The 15,603-nt window shown below is 39.4% G+C and overlaps 1 protein-coding gene across 2 annotated transcripts in view; it reads right to left on the bottom strand.

Moving 5' to 3' along the window:
* Positions 1-14,517, bottom strand: part of ATRNL1 (attractin like 1) — a 734,504-nt gene extending 719,987 nt beyond the window's left edge. For both annotated transcript variants that reach the window (XM_057736176.1, XM_057736177.1), the window contains exon 1: positions 14,219-14,517. In XM_057736176.1, coding sequence (XP_057592159.1) covers positions 14,219-14,517 — 299 coding nt within the window. The remainder of the gene's footprint in view (positions 1-14,218) is intronic.
* Between the last annotated feature and the right edge of the window lie 1,086 nt (positions 14,518-15,603).

Raw genomic sequence — 15,603 nt, forward strand, 5'->3', positions numbered from 1 at the left:
ACAACAGTGTAAAGCAATTATACTCCAATAAAGAGCTTTAAAAAAAAAAATCTTAAAGCAGCTATCAGAAAAATGACCCAACAAGCAGGTGCAGACACTTTCAGAGCAAATACAAAAATAAAAGCTTCGGCAAAGAAACAGAAGACTTAAAGGAGAACAAAATGGAAAAATATAGTAAATGAAACTTTTTATAAAAACTCACAAGATGGGCCCAAGAGCAGAACGGAGGAGACAGAGGAAAGAATCAGTGAACACAGAGATACATAAATAAAAATCATCCAATCTGAAGAGAAAGAAGACAGATTGAAGGAAATGAACAGAGCTTTTGTGACCTAAAAGTCAGTAACAAAAGATCAAACATTTGTCTCACTGGAGTCACAGAAGGAGAGGAAAAAACTGTGAAGCTGAAAAAAATATCTGAAGAAATGATAACAGAAATTTTTATAAATTTTAGAAAAGATATAAACTTACACAACAAGAAGGTGAGCAAATAATAAGCAAGGTAAACAAAAAATTCTACACCCACACACATCAAAACCAAATTTCTGAAAACCTAAGAGGAAAAAAAAAAAAAAGACAGAGGAAGATGACACATTACATTGAGGAAAACAACAACCTGAATGACAACAGACCCCTCGTCAGAAACCCTGGCACCATTCGCCCACCTTAAATACGCCAGTTCTTAGGCAAAGGAAGATATGATCAAATTTGTGTTCCATCAAGAAAACTCTGGCATCAATAAAGGACAGATTAGCAAGAGGAAAAAAAAAAAAAGACAGAAGCAGAGAGATCAATTAAAGGCCTACGGCAAGAACCTAAGAAAGAAAACTTTAGGATTTTACAAATACAACAGCCAGAGACATGGCAAGGACGGCAAACCTCGAGGGAACAGCAGCAGCACATGCACACGCAGATCAAATCTTAAGAGAAATTCTGTCTCTTCAACAGCAAAAACAACTGGGGATAAGTGCCCCTTCAAGCCAAAGAGTGTGCGGGGAATCCCAAGGAGGAGAGAGCTGAAGATGGGGATACCCTGATTCTGTATACGAACCCACAAAAAACTCTGGGCTCAATCTGAGGCTGCTCATGTGTGGGACAGACCCAAAAGCAGCTTAACAGAGGCTTTGAGAACTATATTAAAATTTAAAGCATTGCAAAGTCTCAGACTAATCTCTGAGTGGCATGTGTACATTCAGATCCAAAGGCTTTGAAAATGGAACTAAGATTAGAACCACAGCCCTCAGAAAGCAAGACAGAGAATTTGTTACTTGCACCTGACTGGTTAGTTGCCTACTAAGTAAAAATAAATAAGTAAATAGGCAGATGGATAAATAAATCAGCCTTCTCCAGGGAATAACAGGACCCTAAACCTACATAACATAACGTTCAGAACATCCAGAATAAATCCAAAATCACTAAACATAACAAGAACCAGGAATATGTAACAGATTCTCAATGGAAAGACAATCAACAGATGTCAATCCTGAGCAAATCCAGAAATTGGAATCATCAAAGACATTAGTTATTAAAACTGTAAAGGTACAGACACTTAAATGGGAAGAGAAGTTTTCAACAGAGAAACAGAAATCATAAAAAAAAAATAAAAGAACAAAACAGAAATGTTAGGACTGAAAAACACATCTTAAATTTTAAAATGACTAGATGGGTTCAAAAACACTGTGGAGACTGCAGAGGCCAAAAGTCAGTGAAGCTGATGATAGTTCAATAGAAATTATACAATCTAAAGAAAGAAAAAAAGAGTTAAAGAGAGAACAGAGCCTCAAAGATTTGTGGTACTAAACAAAAGCCTAACATTAGTATCACTGAAATCACAGAAAGAGAGGAGAAAAAGACTGGTGCAGAAAAATATACTTGCGGAAATAATGGGGTATTTTTTTTAAATCCTATATTTGGTGAAAGACATAAATATAAATTCAAGATACTCAGCAAACCCTAACTAGGGTAAGTTCAAAGAAAGCTATACCCAGATACATCAGAATCTGAACTGCTAAAAACAAAAGATGTATAAAAAGCTTGAAAGTAGCTAGAAAAAAATGAAATTATACATATAGGGGAAAAACACTCATAATGACTGATTTCCCATGAGAAACCCTGGAGGCTAGGAGAGAGTCAAGCAACATCTTTAAATACTGAAAGCAAAGAACTGTCAACTCGGAATCCTGTACTTGGGAAAATCCGCTTCAGTAAAGAAGGCAAAACAAAGATGTTCTCAGAACAAGGAAAATTAAGAAAATCCATCAGCAGCAGTCAAGCTCAAAAAGAAACAAAAAAGAAAGTGAATCAGACAAAAGGGAAATGACTCCAGACAGAAATTTATATCTTGAGAAATAAACAAATAGCAAAAGGAAAAGCAGATATCTGAGAAAATATAAAAGACTATCTTCCCCCTCTTAGGTTCTTTTGTCGAAAGCAAAATTTATAACTTTATCTGACAGGATTTGCCATACATGTAGATGTGATATATATGATAATTATAGCAAAGGTTAGTGGGTGAGGATAAATGGATCTATATGGTTCCAAAATTTCTTAATTTTCCTGAAGTAATATATTATTAACTCTGAATAGACTATAAAAGTTATCTATGCATAGTGTAATCACTAGCACACTAGCATAACCACTAAAAAACAATACAAAGACATACATCCAAAGGGCCAACAGAAAATTAAAATGCAATGCTAAAAAATATCCAAATACACTAAATGTAAATAGTCTCAACACACCAATATAAAGACAGAGATTATTAGACTGGATTTTATATATATATTTATATATACATACACACACACATATATCATTCTTTCCAAGTCAAAAAAGATACATCGTGCAAACAATAAACAGAAGAAAGCTAGTGTGGCTATTAATATCAAAGTAGACTTCAAAGTAAAAACAATTACCAAAGAAAAAGACAGGAAAATATATTACAATGAATGAGTCAGTTCTCTGAAAAGACATAACAATTCTAATTATATATGCATCTACCAAAAAAGCTTCAAAATATAAAAAGCAAAACTGATAGAAATGAAAGGAAACAGATAAATCTATACATACAGTTGAAGACCAACACTTCTCTTTCAGTAATCAACAGAACAAGTAGATACAATATTGCTAAGGATATAGAAGATCTGAACAGTATAAACATCCAACTTGACCTTCTTGACATTTTTGTAACACTCCACTAACCAGCAGAATGTACATTCTTTCAACTGCATGTGTAACATTCACCAGGACAGACCATATTTTGTCCAAAAAACAAATCTTAACAAGTTTCTAAAACTTGGAATCATATAAGGTATGTTCTTTGAACATAATGGAATTTAACTAGAAATAAATAAAAGAAAAAGCTCTGGTAAATTCCCAAATATCTGGAAATTAAACAAATAGTTCTACATAAGCCAAAGAGAATATCTCAAGGTAAATAATAATTTTGTTCAATTACACTGAATAAAAATCAAAGTCCCACATATCATAATATGTGATTCAGCTAAAGCAGTGCTTAGAAGAACATGTATAGCATTCAAGTGTTTTTATTAAAAGGAAGAAACATCTCAAAGTAATGATCTAAGTCTTTCATCTTAAGAAACTAGAATAAGAAAAGCAAATTAAAACCAAAGGGGGATTTCCCTCATGGCTTAGTGGATAAGAATCCACCTCCCAATGCAGGGGACATAGGTTCAAGCCCTGCTCCAGGAAGATCCCACACACCATGGAGCAACTAAGCCCGTGTGCCACAACTATTGAGCCTGTACTCTAGAGCCCACGAGCCACAACTACTGAGCCCGTGTGCCACAACTACTGAAGCCCGCACGCCGAGAGCCCATGCTCCACAACAAAGAAGCCACTTCACTGAGAAGCCCGCGCACTGCAACAAAGAGCAGCCCCCCACTCTCCACAACTAGAGAAAGCCCATGCACAGCAATGAAGACCCAACACAGTCAATAAATAAACAAATAAATTAAAAAAAAATAAAATAAAATAATAAAACCAAAGGAAGCAGGGAATTCCTTGGCAGTCCATTGGTTAAGACTCAGAGCTTTCAATGCCATGGACCCAGGTTCAGTCTCTGGTCAGGAACTAAAATCCTGCAAGCTGTGTGGCATGACAAAAAAAGAAAAAAAAATTTGAAAAAAAATTGAAAAAGAAAAGAAAGTAGCAATCAATGAAACTGAAAACGACAACACAAGAAAAAATAGCAGGAGTCAATGAGACCAAACACATTTTCTTTGAAAAGACTGATAACATTAATAAATGTCTAGCCATACTAAGCAAGAAAAAAGAAAGAAAACATAAACTACCAATATCAGAAATGGAAGAAGAAATATACTAAAGACCCCGCAGACTTTAAAAGGATGATAAGGAAATATTACAAACAACTTTATGCTCAAAAATTTGAAAACTTAGACGAAATGGACCCCATTCTCTGTAACAGTGGTCCCCAACCTTTTTGGCACCAGGGACTGGTTTCATGGAAGGCAATTTTTCCACAATCCCAAGGCGAGGGGCGGGTTAAGGCTGTAATGTGAGCAATGGGGAGTGATGGGAAGCAGCAGATGAAGCTTTGCTCCCTTGCTCGCCGCTCACCTCCTGCTGTGCAGCCAGGTTCCTAACAGGCCATGGACCGGGGGTTGTAGACCCCTGCTCTGTAAGATACAAGCTGCCAAAACTCACTCAAGAAATAGATAAAATTAATATCCCTGCATCTATAAAGAAATTGGGTTCACAGCTGCAAGCCTTCTACAAAGAAATTCCAGGCCCAGGTGGCATCACTGATGAATTTACCAAACATTTAAGAAAAAAGTAATGCCAATGCTACATAAATTCTTCCAGAAAAGAGAAAAAGAGGGAGCATTTCCTAACTCATTTTATAAGGTTAGCATTACACCATGATAAGGAAACCAAAGACAGTAGAAGAAAAAAAGAAAATTACAGAGCAACATTGCTCATGAACACAGAAGCAAAAATCCTCAACAAAATATTAGCAAATTAAATCCAGCAATATATAAAAAGTATAATATATTGTGACCCAGTGGAGTTTACCCCAGGAATGTAAGGCCGATTAATCATTTGAAAATCAAACAATTTAATTCACCAATATTAACAAACGAAGAAAAACCAAATGACTATCTCAATAGATATAAAAAAAAATGTGACAAAATTCAACATCCATACATGACGGTAAACGAAAAATCTCTCAGCTTTTTTCCTCCTGTGTAGAAAAAATCCAGTTCTTCTTTACTATGTGTTTCTTCCCCTTAAGTCTCCTTCACTACTCACACAACCTTCACTTCTGGTCACCAAATATACGAAAGTTTTTTCCCACGAACAAGAAATTGGCAGACACCAGTAGGGTGTCCAAGAATTCAACTCAATTCTGACACTATCTAACAGGAGACAGCATCAGATTCCACAGGTTAAGGGTTCAGTCCTACAAGATTGCCTCCCCTCCCCCAACCCTCCCCCACTTCAGATGGCAGCTGCAAGACCAGTTATCACCTAAGCTCCTGACTGGGGGATCCAACAACCCCCTCCTTGCGTTCAATCAATTTGCTAGAGCGGCTCCCAAAACTCGGACAGTTTATTTACTATATCACTGGTTTATTATGAAAGGATATAGTTCAGGAACAGCCAGATGGAAGAGACACATAGGGTAATATGTGGGTGAAGGGGTTCAGCGTTTCCCTGCCCTGTCAAGGCGCATCACTCTCCCAGCACCTCCATGTGTTCACCAACTGAGAAGCTCTGCAAACCCCAAACTTTAGGGATTTTATGAAGGCTTCATCATGTAGGCATGATTGATCATTATCACTACTTTCAGCCACTCTCCCCTCTCAAAAGAAAAGGGGACAGGGCTGAAGATTCCAAGCTTCAAACCATGACTTAGTCTTTCTGGTAACTAGCTCGCATCCAGGAGCCATCCAGGAGCCCACCCAGAGTCACCTCATTAGAACAAAAGACACTACTATCACCGGGGAAATTACAAGGGTTTCGGGAGCTCTGTGTTAGGAACAAAGGTAAAAGGCAAACATTAGAACAAGAGATGCTTGTAATGTTCTTATCACTTAGGGAATTATAAGTGTTTTAGGAACTCTATGCCAGGCACCATGGGCAGAGACCAAAATACATTTTCCATTATCTCACAATAATCAACTCTCAAAATTAGCAATAGTAGGGAACCTCTTGAACCTAATAAAAGGCATTTATTTTTTAAATGCTTGCAGCTAACATGATACTTCATGTTTAAAAACTGAATGTTTTCCACCTAAGATTGGAAACAAGGCAAGGATATCCACTCTTGTACTCTTATTCAACATCAGGTTGAAGGTCCTAGCCAGTACAACAGAACACAAAGAAAAATAAGGGCATATAATGGAAAAGGAGGAAGTAAAACAAATGCTATGATCGTCTACGTAGAAAACCCCAAAGAATCTACCAAAAAAGCTACTGAAACTGAATGTAGCAATACTGCAGGATACAAGGTCAATGCACAAAAATCAATCGTATTTCTACATAATGAAAAAGAACAAACGGAAACTGAAATTAAAAGAAACTATCAATTACAATCTCATCAAAGAATATAAACTATTTAGGTATAAATCTAACAAAATATATGCAGGATCTGTATCTGAAAAAAGAAATGAATGAAACCTAAACAAATGAAGAAATGCATCATGTTGATGGCCTGGAAAAGTCAATACTGTGTAGATGTCAGTTCTTCCCAAAATGATCTCTTGAATCAACACAATCTCAATCAAAATTCCAGATTTTTTTTGTAAGAAATTGACAAACTGATTCTAAAATTTATGTGGAAAGGCAAATGAACTAGAAAAACCAAATGAATTTTCAAAAATAAAACAGAGTTGTAGGAATCTCACTATCTAATTACAAGACAATATAAAGATTCAGTAGTCAAAAGAAAGGCATTCCCAAAAGGATACACACATGGATCAATGGAAGAGAATAGAGTCAAGAAATAGATATAAAGACAGAGATGTCCAACTGATTTTCAACAAAGGCAAAAAGATCAATGAAAAAAGGACAGTCTTTTCAACAAATGGTCATTCCATAATGAAAAAAGCATCAATTTACCAATAGAATATAATACAAAATTTCATGCACCTATAACAGAGCCTCAAAATACATGAAGCAAAAAGAGACACAACTGCAAAGACACAGAAAAATCACAAAATTATAATTAAAGATTTCAATATCCCTCTCTCAATAACATAGAAACAGACAGAAAATCAGAAAGGTTTTAGAAATCGTGAACAAAACTCTCAACCAACTTGACCTAATTGAAATTATTTATATAACACTCTACCCATCAACAGCACAACACACATTCTTTTCACACACACAAGGAATATTTACCAAAGTGGACAATATTCTGGCCAATAGATCTTAAGTTCTAGTCATATAGCTGTATATATCTTAAATAAATTGAACTTCTAGTTATATCTATTACGTGAATTGAATTTATATTAAATAAATTAAATTTGGACTTAAAGAATTAACTCCAGGCCTCAAGGGCTTCACTGGTGAATCCTACCAAACATGTAATGAAGAAATAATGTCAGTTCTACACAAACTCTCCTAGCATATTGAACAGGAAGGTTCCAGCTCATTCTATGAGGCCAGCATTATCCTGATTCTAAAACCAGACAAAGATATTACAAGAGAAATGCAAACCAATTTTCCTTAATGAACATATATACAAAAATTCTAAAAAAAATTTTAACAAATCAAATCCAAAGAATATATAAAAAGGAAAATATATCACTACAGATGGGGTTCATCCCATGGACGTGAGGCTGGTTTAACATTCAAAAAGTCAGCAATGTAATTCATATTAACAAACTTAAAAAGAAAAATGATCATCTCAACAGATGCAGAAACAGTGCTTAACTCAATTCCAATTAAAACTCGGAAAAGTAGGACAAGAAGGGAATCTCCACAATGTGATAAAAGGAATTTACAAAAAACTTACACATAACATCATATTTAATGGTTAAAGATTATTTTCCCTTTAAATCAGGAATAAGACACAGTCAACCACTCTTATCACCTGTATACATCAATGTAATGGAGGTTCTAGCCAGTGAAATAAGGCATGAAAAAGAAATGAAAATCATCCAGATTGCAGAGGAAAGGCTTAAAGTATTTTTATTTGCAGACACCATAATCATCTATATAGAAAATCATAAGGAATCTACAAAAACTACTACTACTACAACTGACAAGTGAGTTTAGTAAGATTGAAAGATACTAGCTCAAAATACAAAAATCAGTTGTGCTTCCATATAATAGAAAAAAAAATCAGAAATTGAAGCTAAATATATATATATGTATACATACACACACACACATACACACACACACATATATAATTTACAACAGCAGCAAAACATATTAAATACTTACAGGAAAATCGGACAAAAGAGTGGTAAGACCTGTTCATTGAAAACTCTTAAATATTGTTGAGAGATTAAAGAAGACCTAAATAAATTGAGAAATACACCATGTTCACATGTCAGAAAACTCAATACTGATACGGTATCAACCCCAAATAAAATCCCAGCAGGTGCATTTGTAGAAACTGACAAGCTGATTCTGAAATTCATATGGAAGTGCCAAGGACATAGAGTAGCCAAAATAACTGGAAAAGAACAAAATTGAAGGACTTAAACTCCCTGAATTCAAGACCTATAAAGCTACAATAATCAAGACACTGTTGTCTTGACATACAAATAGATCAGTGGAACAGAGTCCAGAAACAGACACACAAATATATGAACTGGTTTCAACAAAGTTGCCAAGCCACTTTAGTAGAGAAAGGATAGTTTTTTTCCTACAAATGGTCCTGGAATAACTGGATATGCAAAAAAAAAAAAAAAGAGAGAGAGAGATCCACGCCTCTCACTAGATGCAGAATTAACTCAAAATGGACTATAAACCTAAATGCAAAATCTAAAACTACAAAACTTCTAGGAAGAAAAAGCAAAGAAAATCTTTGGTTTAGGTAAAGGCTTCCTAGATATAACACCAAAAGCACAATCCATAAGAGGAAAAAAATGATACACTGGAATTCATCAAATTTAAAACTTCTGTTCCTTAAAAACACTGTTAAGAGAATGAAAAGACAAGCCCCACATGGGAGAAAATATTTGCAAATGATATATCTGATAAGGAACTAGTATCCAGAATATGTAAAGAACTCACAAAAATCAATAATAAGAAAGAAAAAAAAATTTAAATATGCAAAAGATCTGAATTGACATCTCACCAAAGAAGATCTACAGATGGCAAGTAAGCACACGGACAAGATGTTCAACATCATTAGTCATTAGGGAAATGCAAAATAAAACCACAATGAGATATCACTACCTGCCTATTAGAACCACTAAAATTTAAAAGACTGACCATACCAACTGCTGGTGAGGGTGTGAATTAACTAGAACATTCATACCCTGCTGGTGGGAATATAAATGATACAACTACTGTGAAAAAGAGTTTTGTCATTTTGTTGGAAATCTATATATAGTGAAGAAAAGCAGCTCGGTAGTTGCCTAGGGACAGGGAGAGGCAGTAGAAAGGAGGAGGGATTACAAAGGGGCACATGGAACTTTTCAGTGTGATTGACAGTTTTATGATCTTGACTGCGGTGACAGTTTAAGAAGCGCACACATATATCAAAACGTTTAAAACTGTACAGTTCAGGGACTTCCCTAGTAGCACAGTGGTTAAGAATCTGCCTGCCAATGCAAGGGGACATGGGTTTGATCCCTGGCCCAGGAAGATCCCACATGTTGCAGAGCAACTAAGCCCATGCAACACTACTGAGGCTGTGCTCTAAAGCCTGCGAGCCACAACTAATGAGCCCACATGCCACAACTATTGAAGCCCATGCACCTAGAACCTGTGCTCCGCAACGAGAAGCCACTGTAATGAGAAGCCTGTGCACTGCAATGAAGAGTAGCCCCCGCTTGACCACAACTAGAGACCCCTGTGCTTCATGCGCAGCAACAAAGACCCAATGCAGCCAATAAATAAATAAATAAATTTATTTTTTAATGTACATAAATAAATAAAAATAAAATTGTACAGTTTATTGCATGTCAATTATACCTCAATAAAGCTCTTAAAAATAATTTTTAAGAAAAAAATAACAATTGTAACTAAATAATTCATTTTGAAAGTGCTAAAAAGGAAAAATAGTGCTATAAGAGTACATAACAAGGGGTCACATAATCTGAGAAGTCAGAAAAGTTTCCGTTAGACATTAGTATAAGCTAAAATTCAAAGAATGCTTGGTCATCATACAAGAAAAGACCACATAGGAAAGAGCGTTCAGAGAAATGTAACAGTATGTGTGAAATGCCGAGTCCAAAAGGAATGTGACACTTTCAAGGAACTTTAACAGACCCAATGCAGGAAAACAGGAAGGTTGAGTCCGATCTGCTAAAGGAACCAGATTATGTAGACACATGGTCTTGAAAACCATGCTACTACAAGCAATTTATCAATCTAGGATCTTAGAAACACTCAAATTATTTTAAAATTCTATTGTGTGATTTTATGGTTTAATAATATAAAAAGAACCCATGGATATAAATTACACATTACAATCTTCGTTTGAAATTAAAGAAGACCTGGGGACAAAGAACATTCAATTTAACTTTGTAGTTACTGACAGCTTCGTTATTATTATTAAAAAGGATTCCAAGTGTGTGTGTGTGTGTGTGTACACTAATGTTGGGGTTTTTTAATAATAACGTAGGAAAAATATTTACACATTTAACCCTGCCACTGTTTACAACAGCAACCTCACTCCTGATACTATATCTTCATTTTGCCATCAAAACAGAAATAGATTGCTTCCATTATAAATGTGTGAAATTCATTAGCCATATTTGACTGACCTAAGAGGTTAAAAAAATCTATATACAATAAATATACAATAAGATTTAATATACAATTTTAGAGAAATATTCAGTAAATGTTTTAATAATAAATTTACATTTATAAAATATTCACAATATGAGGTATTTTCCAATCTCAGAACATTAATCTCAGTTATTTTGTTCACCTAAGAGAAATTAGAAGTCTTAGGTTCCTAAGTTACCTAAGCAAGAAAATGTCCAAGTGTGAACTCAAATTATAAACTAATATAAACATAAATCTCAACTACTCTACAAAAATAATTCTAAAGAACTAGCTTCTAACAGAGAATGTTATTCACTCAAATATGTTATTCATTCAGAGTTTATAGGAAAATGTTTTCTAGCCCAGTGTTATACTCAGCTACCCAAGTAAATGTAATTCAAATTTGCATGTATCATATCCTTGATTACTATATTTAAAACTGGCAATGTCCTTTCTAATTCTCAGTCCTAAGTCTTTCGGTCCAGCTTTAGCTGAAGATCAGTGTTCATTCTGGTTTACCTATGTGAGGAATGGCTTGTAATTCTGAGAGTTTTATTCTTTTCAAATGGAAACAAGACTGAAATCAATCCTCAGAGAACTGAAGTACCACTTTTGATTTCATATTTGCTTCTGCCTTTCTCCCCCCAACCATCAATCTTCCGTTCTAAAGAAGCATATGAAGAATACTCATTCCCTAGTGAAATCCCTATAGTAGAAAAAAGCTAAGTTACCATGGAACCAGCCAATTACTTCTGACACCTGCTTACCAAGATTGATAATTTTTGATGTCTGTTTCTTAGGCTGCTATCCTTCAGTTTAGTGCAAGATTTCCAAGATAATTAATGAAGTCAGAATTTCCAGTTAAAGTCTTTCCCACTGTGTTATTACTTCAAATACTGGATAAAGCAAGCCACCATGCTCAATTTAACCTTTCTTAGCTTAGCATGTACTTTCCCAGGAAATCTTTTCTTCTAAACTGATTCTTCCCTTTAACGTTAAATCCCACGTTTTCTTTCCCTAAGAGTATACATAACAAAACACAGAGTTGTACCAGTTATATTTACTCTAATTAATAGCTTGTATGCCACAGAGAAATGAAAAAGTACTTACTAATACAGTACAATGAATCATAGGAAATAACTACCAAGGAAATGAATATCCAATGATTAGTCCAGGGTTTGTTGTTATTTAACTATATCTATATTTAAAAAAAACCATTCCTCTTTTACTAATTTATTGTTTATGAATACCAACCATCTCTTTATATTATTTAAACTGGTTTTAACTTGATCTGTGATCTTTCCTACTAACTGGGACAACATCTGCTACTGAGGTTACAGGCTGCTGATCTAGCTGATTAGCAATTCCATTACTATAAAATGTAGACAGAAGCTTCTCAGGACTGCAGCAATTTTTGTCCTCTTTACAGAAATGGAGCAATTCCACCCACCCAAAGGCCAATGCCCCTAAATTACATACGAATCAGGCAATCTTCTTATTTATGTACAAAAGGATATAAAAAATGGATGTGGCTTTTTTCATTGTTTACTACCAGTTTATATGTTCAAAATCCTCTCTTGCTAGGTAGAGAGGCTGGCTGTTATGATCAAAGTAAAAGTTTAAGAACATTTAAGTAAAAAAAGACTACTAACAAGCACAATTAAATACAATATCTTTGCAGACCCTGAAACACTTTTTTAAACTTTTAATTAGTACCTCTACCAAATTTTTTTAAAGTATTTAAAAAAAAACTACAGTACTATACTAATTTATGAAATTATGAAGCTAGGAAACTTTTCAACCTATTGCTACAAATGAATTTCATAAAACCCCATCCTGAGATTTCACTTCTAAAAACTTGCCGTAAATTAATTTAAATAAGATGTACTTAAATTAAAAAGTCCCATTTTAAAACTACATTTTTACAATCAGTTTTCAGGGGCACTGTCTTAACCAGCAAGTTTTGCTTGTTTGCTTGTTTGTTTCAAAAAAAGGAATATATGCTGTTTAAAACTCCCAAGAAATTTTCCTTTAATACATTAGTAAGGTGAACCATATTCCTACCTTTGCCTTAGAGCCTACGAGACATTTCACTTAGATTCTGCTATCACTCTGACAACAAGTAATCTACATAGTGCAATTTCAGAGCCACTAACCCAGCCAGCAAACTTCATATGAAGTATCTAGAAGACTAAGAAGTTGACTTACTTAATGACTGTTATGTGCAAGTTGTCAGATGGATACTTTATTGGTCTCGACTAACTTATCTGCTGCTCCCCCACACTCACCCATTTCTTTTCACATCAGGCAGCAACGCAATAAACATCAACCAATAAGGAGGAAGTATCTTTACTGTTGTAAAGCAAGCTCCTCGGGGACTTGAGCTTCAAAAAAAACAAAGTGATGCTCCCACAGCTGACAGTCAAATAGCCAGTAAGAGAAATCTATTATCTCTACCACATTAAAAACTCCAGGTATTTCATCCTCTTATCTAACCCAAAGTCACGCTTGTATTTCTCGATTCAAGACTCTCCTCGCAAATTCAATGTAGGATATTGGCTAAAAGCAAACGTTCTAGAGTTAGGCTGGCTGATTTGAAATCACAGCTCGGCCATTAGTACTATGCAATCTTGGGGAAATTACTCAAATCCATCCCCTCGCTTTCTCTATGTATAACCAGTACAGTAGTTCTAATAACTCAGAATTGTTATGAGAAACAAACGAGAGAAGCCACGTAAGGGGCTCAGAACAGTGTTTGGCACATAGTAAGGCCATCATAAACTCTCCTTATGATCACGATGACTAAATACACTAACTTGTTAGCAGTGCTTACCTCTAGAGAGGGGAGTAGGATGGGGAAGAGGGAGGTACTGGTAGACCAGAACTTTTAACCTTTACACTTCCGTACTGTTTGAAAGCTTCACAAAGCGCAAGTATTTCATGAATTACGTGCATAATTTTTGATTAAAAAAAAATAGCGTCCTAACAAAACGGTGTTTGGCACCGGGACTGAGTGTGGAAATTCTGATGATCAGGGGACCAGAGTCGCTGCGGAAAGGTGGACCGTCGGGAAAGGCTTCGCGTCCACAGCGGTCGGTGCGGGGCGCGGGGCCCCGGGTCCCTGAGGCGCGGGGGCTGGAGGGGGACAGCGCGGGCCCCGCTCCCGCCGCGCCGCGCGGGGCGCTCCCAGCCCGGGGACCCGGGGCCGAGAGAGGGGGGGGGAGGCCGCGACGGGCGCGCGCGGCAGGGCTGAGGTTCGGGGTCCGGCGAAGGCACTTACTTGAACCTGCCCTGGCAGTGCTGGCACTGGTCCCCCACCCAGCCCGGGTCGCAGAGGCAGGTGGAGTTGACACAGCGGCCCGAGAAGCAGGAGCCGGTCCTCTCGCAGGGCTTGGACTGGGACACCTGCGCGTAGAGCGCCAGGTAGAGGAAGCCGTAGCACAGCAGCCAGCTGTTCCCGTCCAGCAGCCAGCAGGAGGCGCCCCCGCCGCCGCCGCCGCCGCCCGCCGGCCGAGCCCTCCACGGCCCCGGGGCCGCCGGCTGCAGGGGGCCGGTGCGGGCCAGATCCCCCGGCTCCATCTTCCCCAGCGCCCCTGCCCGGCGGGGCTGCGCTCCCGGGCGCCGGCAGGGATGCTCCAGGGGGAGAATCCTGCGGGCGAGGAAGACACCGCGCCGCCGCCGCCGCCGCCTCTCCTCCTCCTCACCGGCGCCTGCCCCAGTCCCGCTGCCCGGTCAGGAGGGACAGATCCCAGCCGCTGTCGCCCCCGCTCGGCTCCCTCCAGTCGCACTCGGGCATCGCCTCTCCGCCTCCTGACCTTGTCCGCGGCAGGCCGAGCCCACCGCCGCGGCGCCCCGGGCCGGGCCGGGCCGGGCCGGAGGCGGGGAGCGGGCGGCGCAGGCTGCGCGGGGCGCTCCGGAGGGGACCTGCGGGAGGGGGAGGGGACCCCGCGCGCGGGCCCCGCCTCGCCGGCGGCTCGCGCCAACCGCCTCGCCTCCCGGCCCCGCGCGCCCGGGAGGGCGGGGGCCACGGGAGCCCCGAGGTGGGCGCGCCCAACGCGGGAGGGGGGGACTCGGGAAGCGGCGCTCAGCCTTGCCCGGCCCGGCCGGCCCGCGGCGGCCCCCCGGCAGCCACGTTCTCTCCGGTGCCGTTAGCCAGACGCCAGGGCTGCCTTCGCAGCCCGCGGGGTGCGGGGCCGCCTCCCCCACTGGCGTGTGCCTCCGCGGCTTCCCACACAGGCCCTGCGCGTGGTCTCGCCCCGCCCCGACGAGACCCGGGGACTCCCCCGCGCGCCCGCAGCGCCCGGCCGGCCGGCGGAGGGGAGAGCGGCCCCCCAGGTGTGGCCCGCTTGCCCGCGGCGCCCTCCCCCTCCGCGCGCCCGGGAAGCCGGCCCCGCTCGCACCGCGCGCCCCCTGAACCCCGCCCCCCCCAAGACGAAAGATCAGGTCGGGACCGGCTTCGCAGCTTCAGCAGAAAATCAGCCCTTCCCGTCCGCTGTCTACAGCTGCAAAAGTGCAGTGCTTCTCCCCCATCGCCCCCCCCCCCCCCCGCCACCCCGTCCTCCAGCCTATTTCTTCTTTTTTTCTTAAAAGAGAAAAACTCCAACAACACACAAAGAGCTGAGCATGTGCAGCAGGCAAAGGTCTTAAAGGCACCGCAGTCCGGCC

Source organism: Hippopotamus amphibius, chromosome 5 (assembly GCF_030028045.1).
Source record: "Hippopotamus amphibius kiboko isolate mHipAmp2 chromosome 5, mHipAmp2.hap2, whole genome shotgun sequence".
Lineage (NCBI taxonomy): Eukaryota > Metazoa > Chordata > Mammalia > Artiodactyla > Hippopotamidae > Hippopotamus > Hippopotamus amphibius.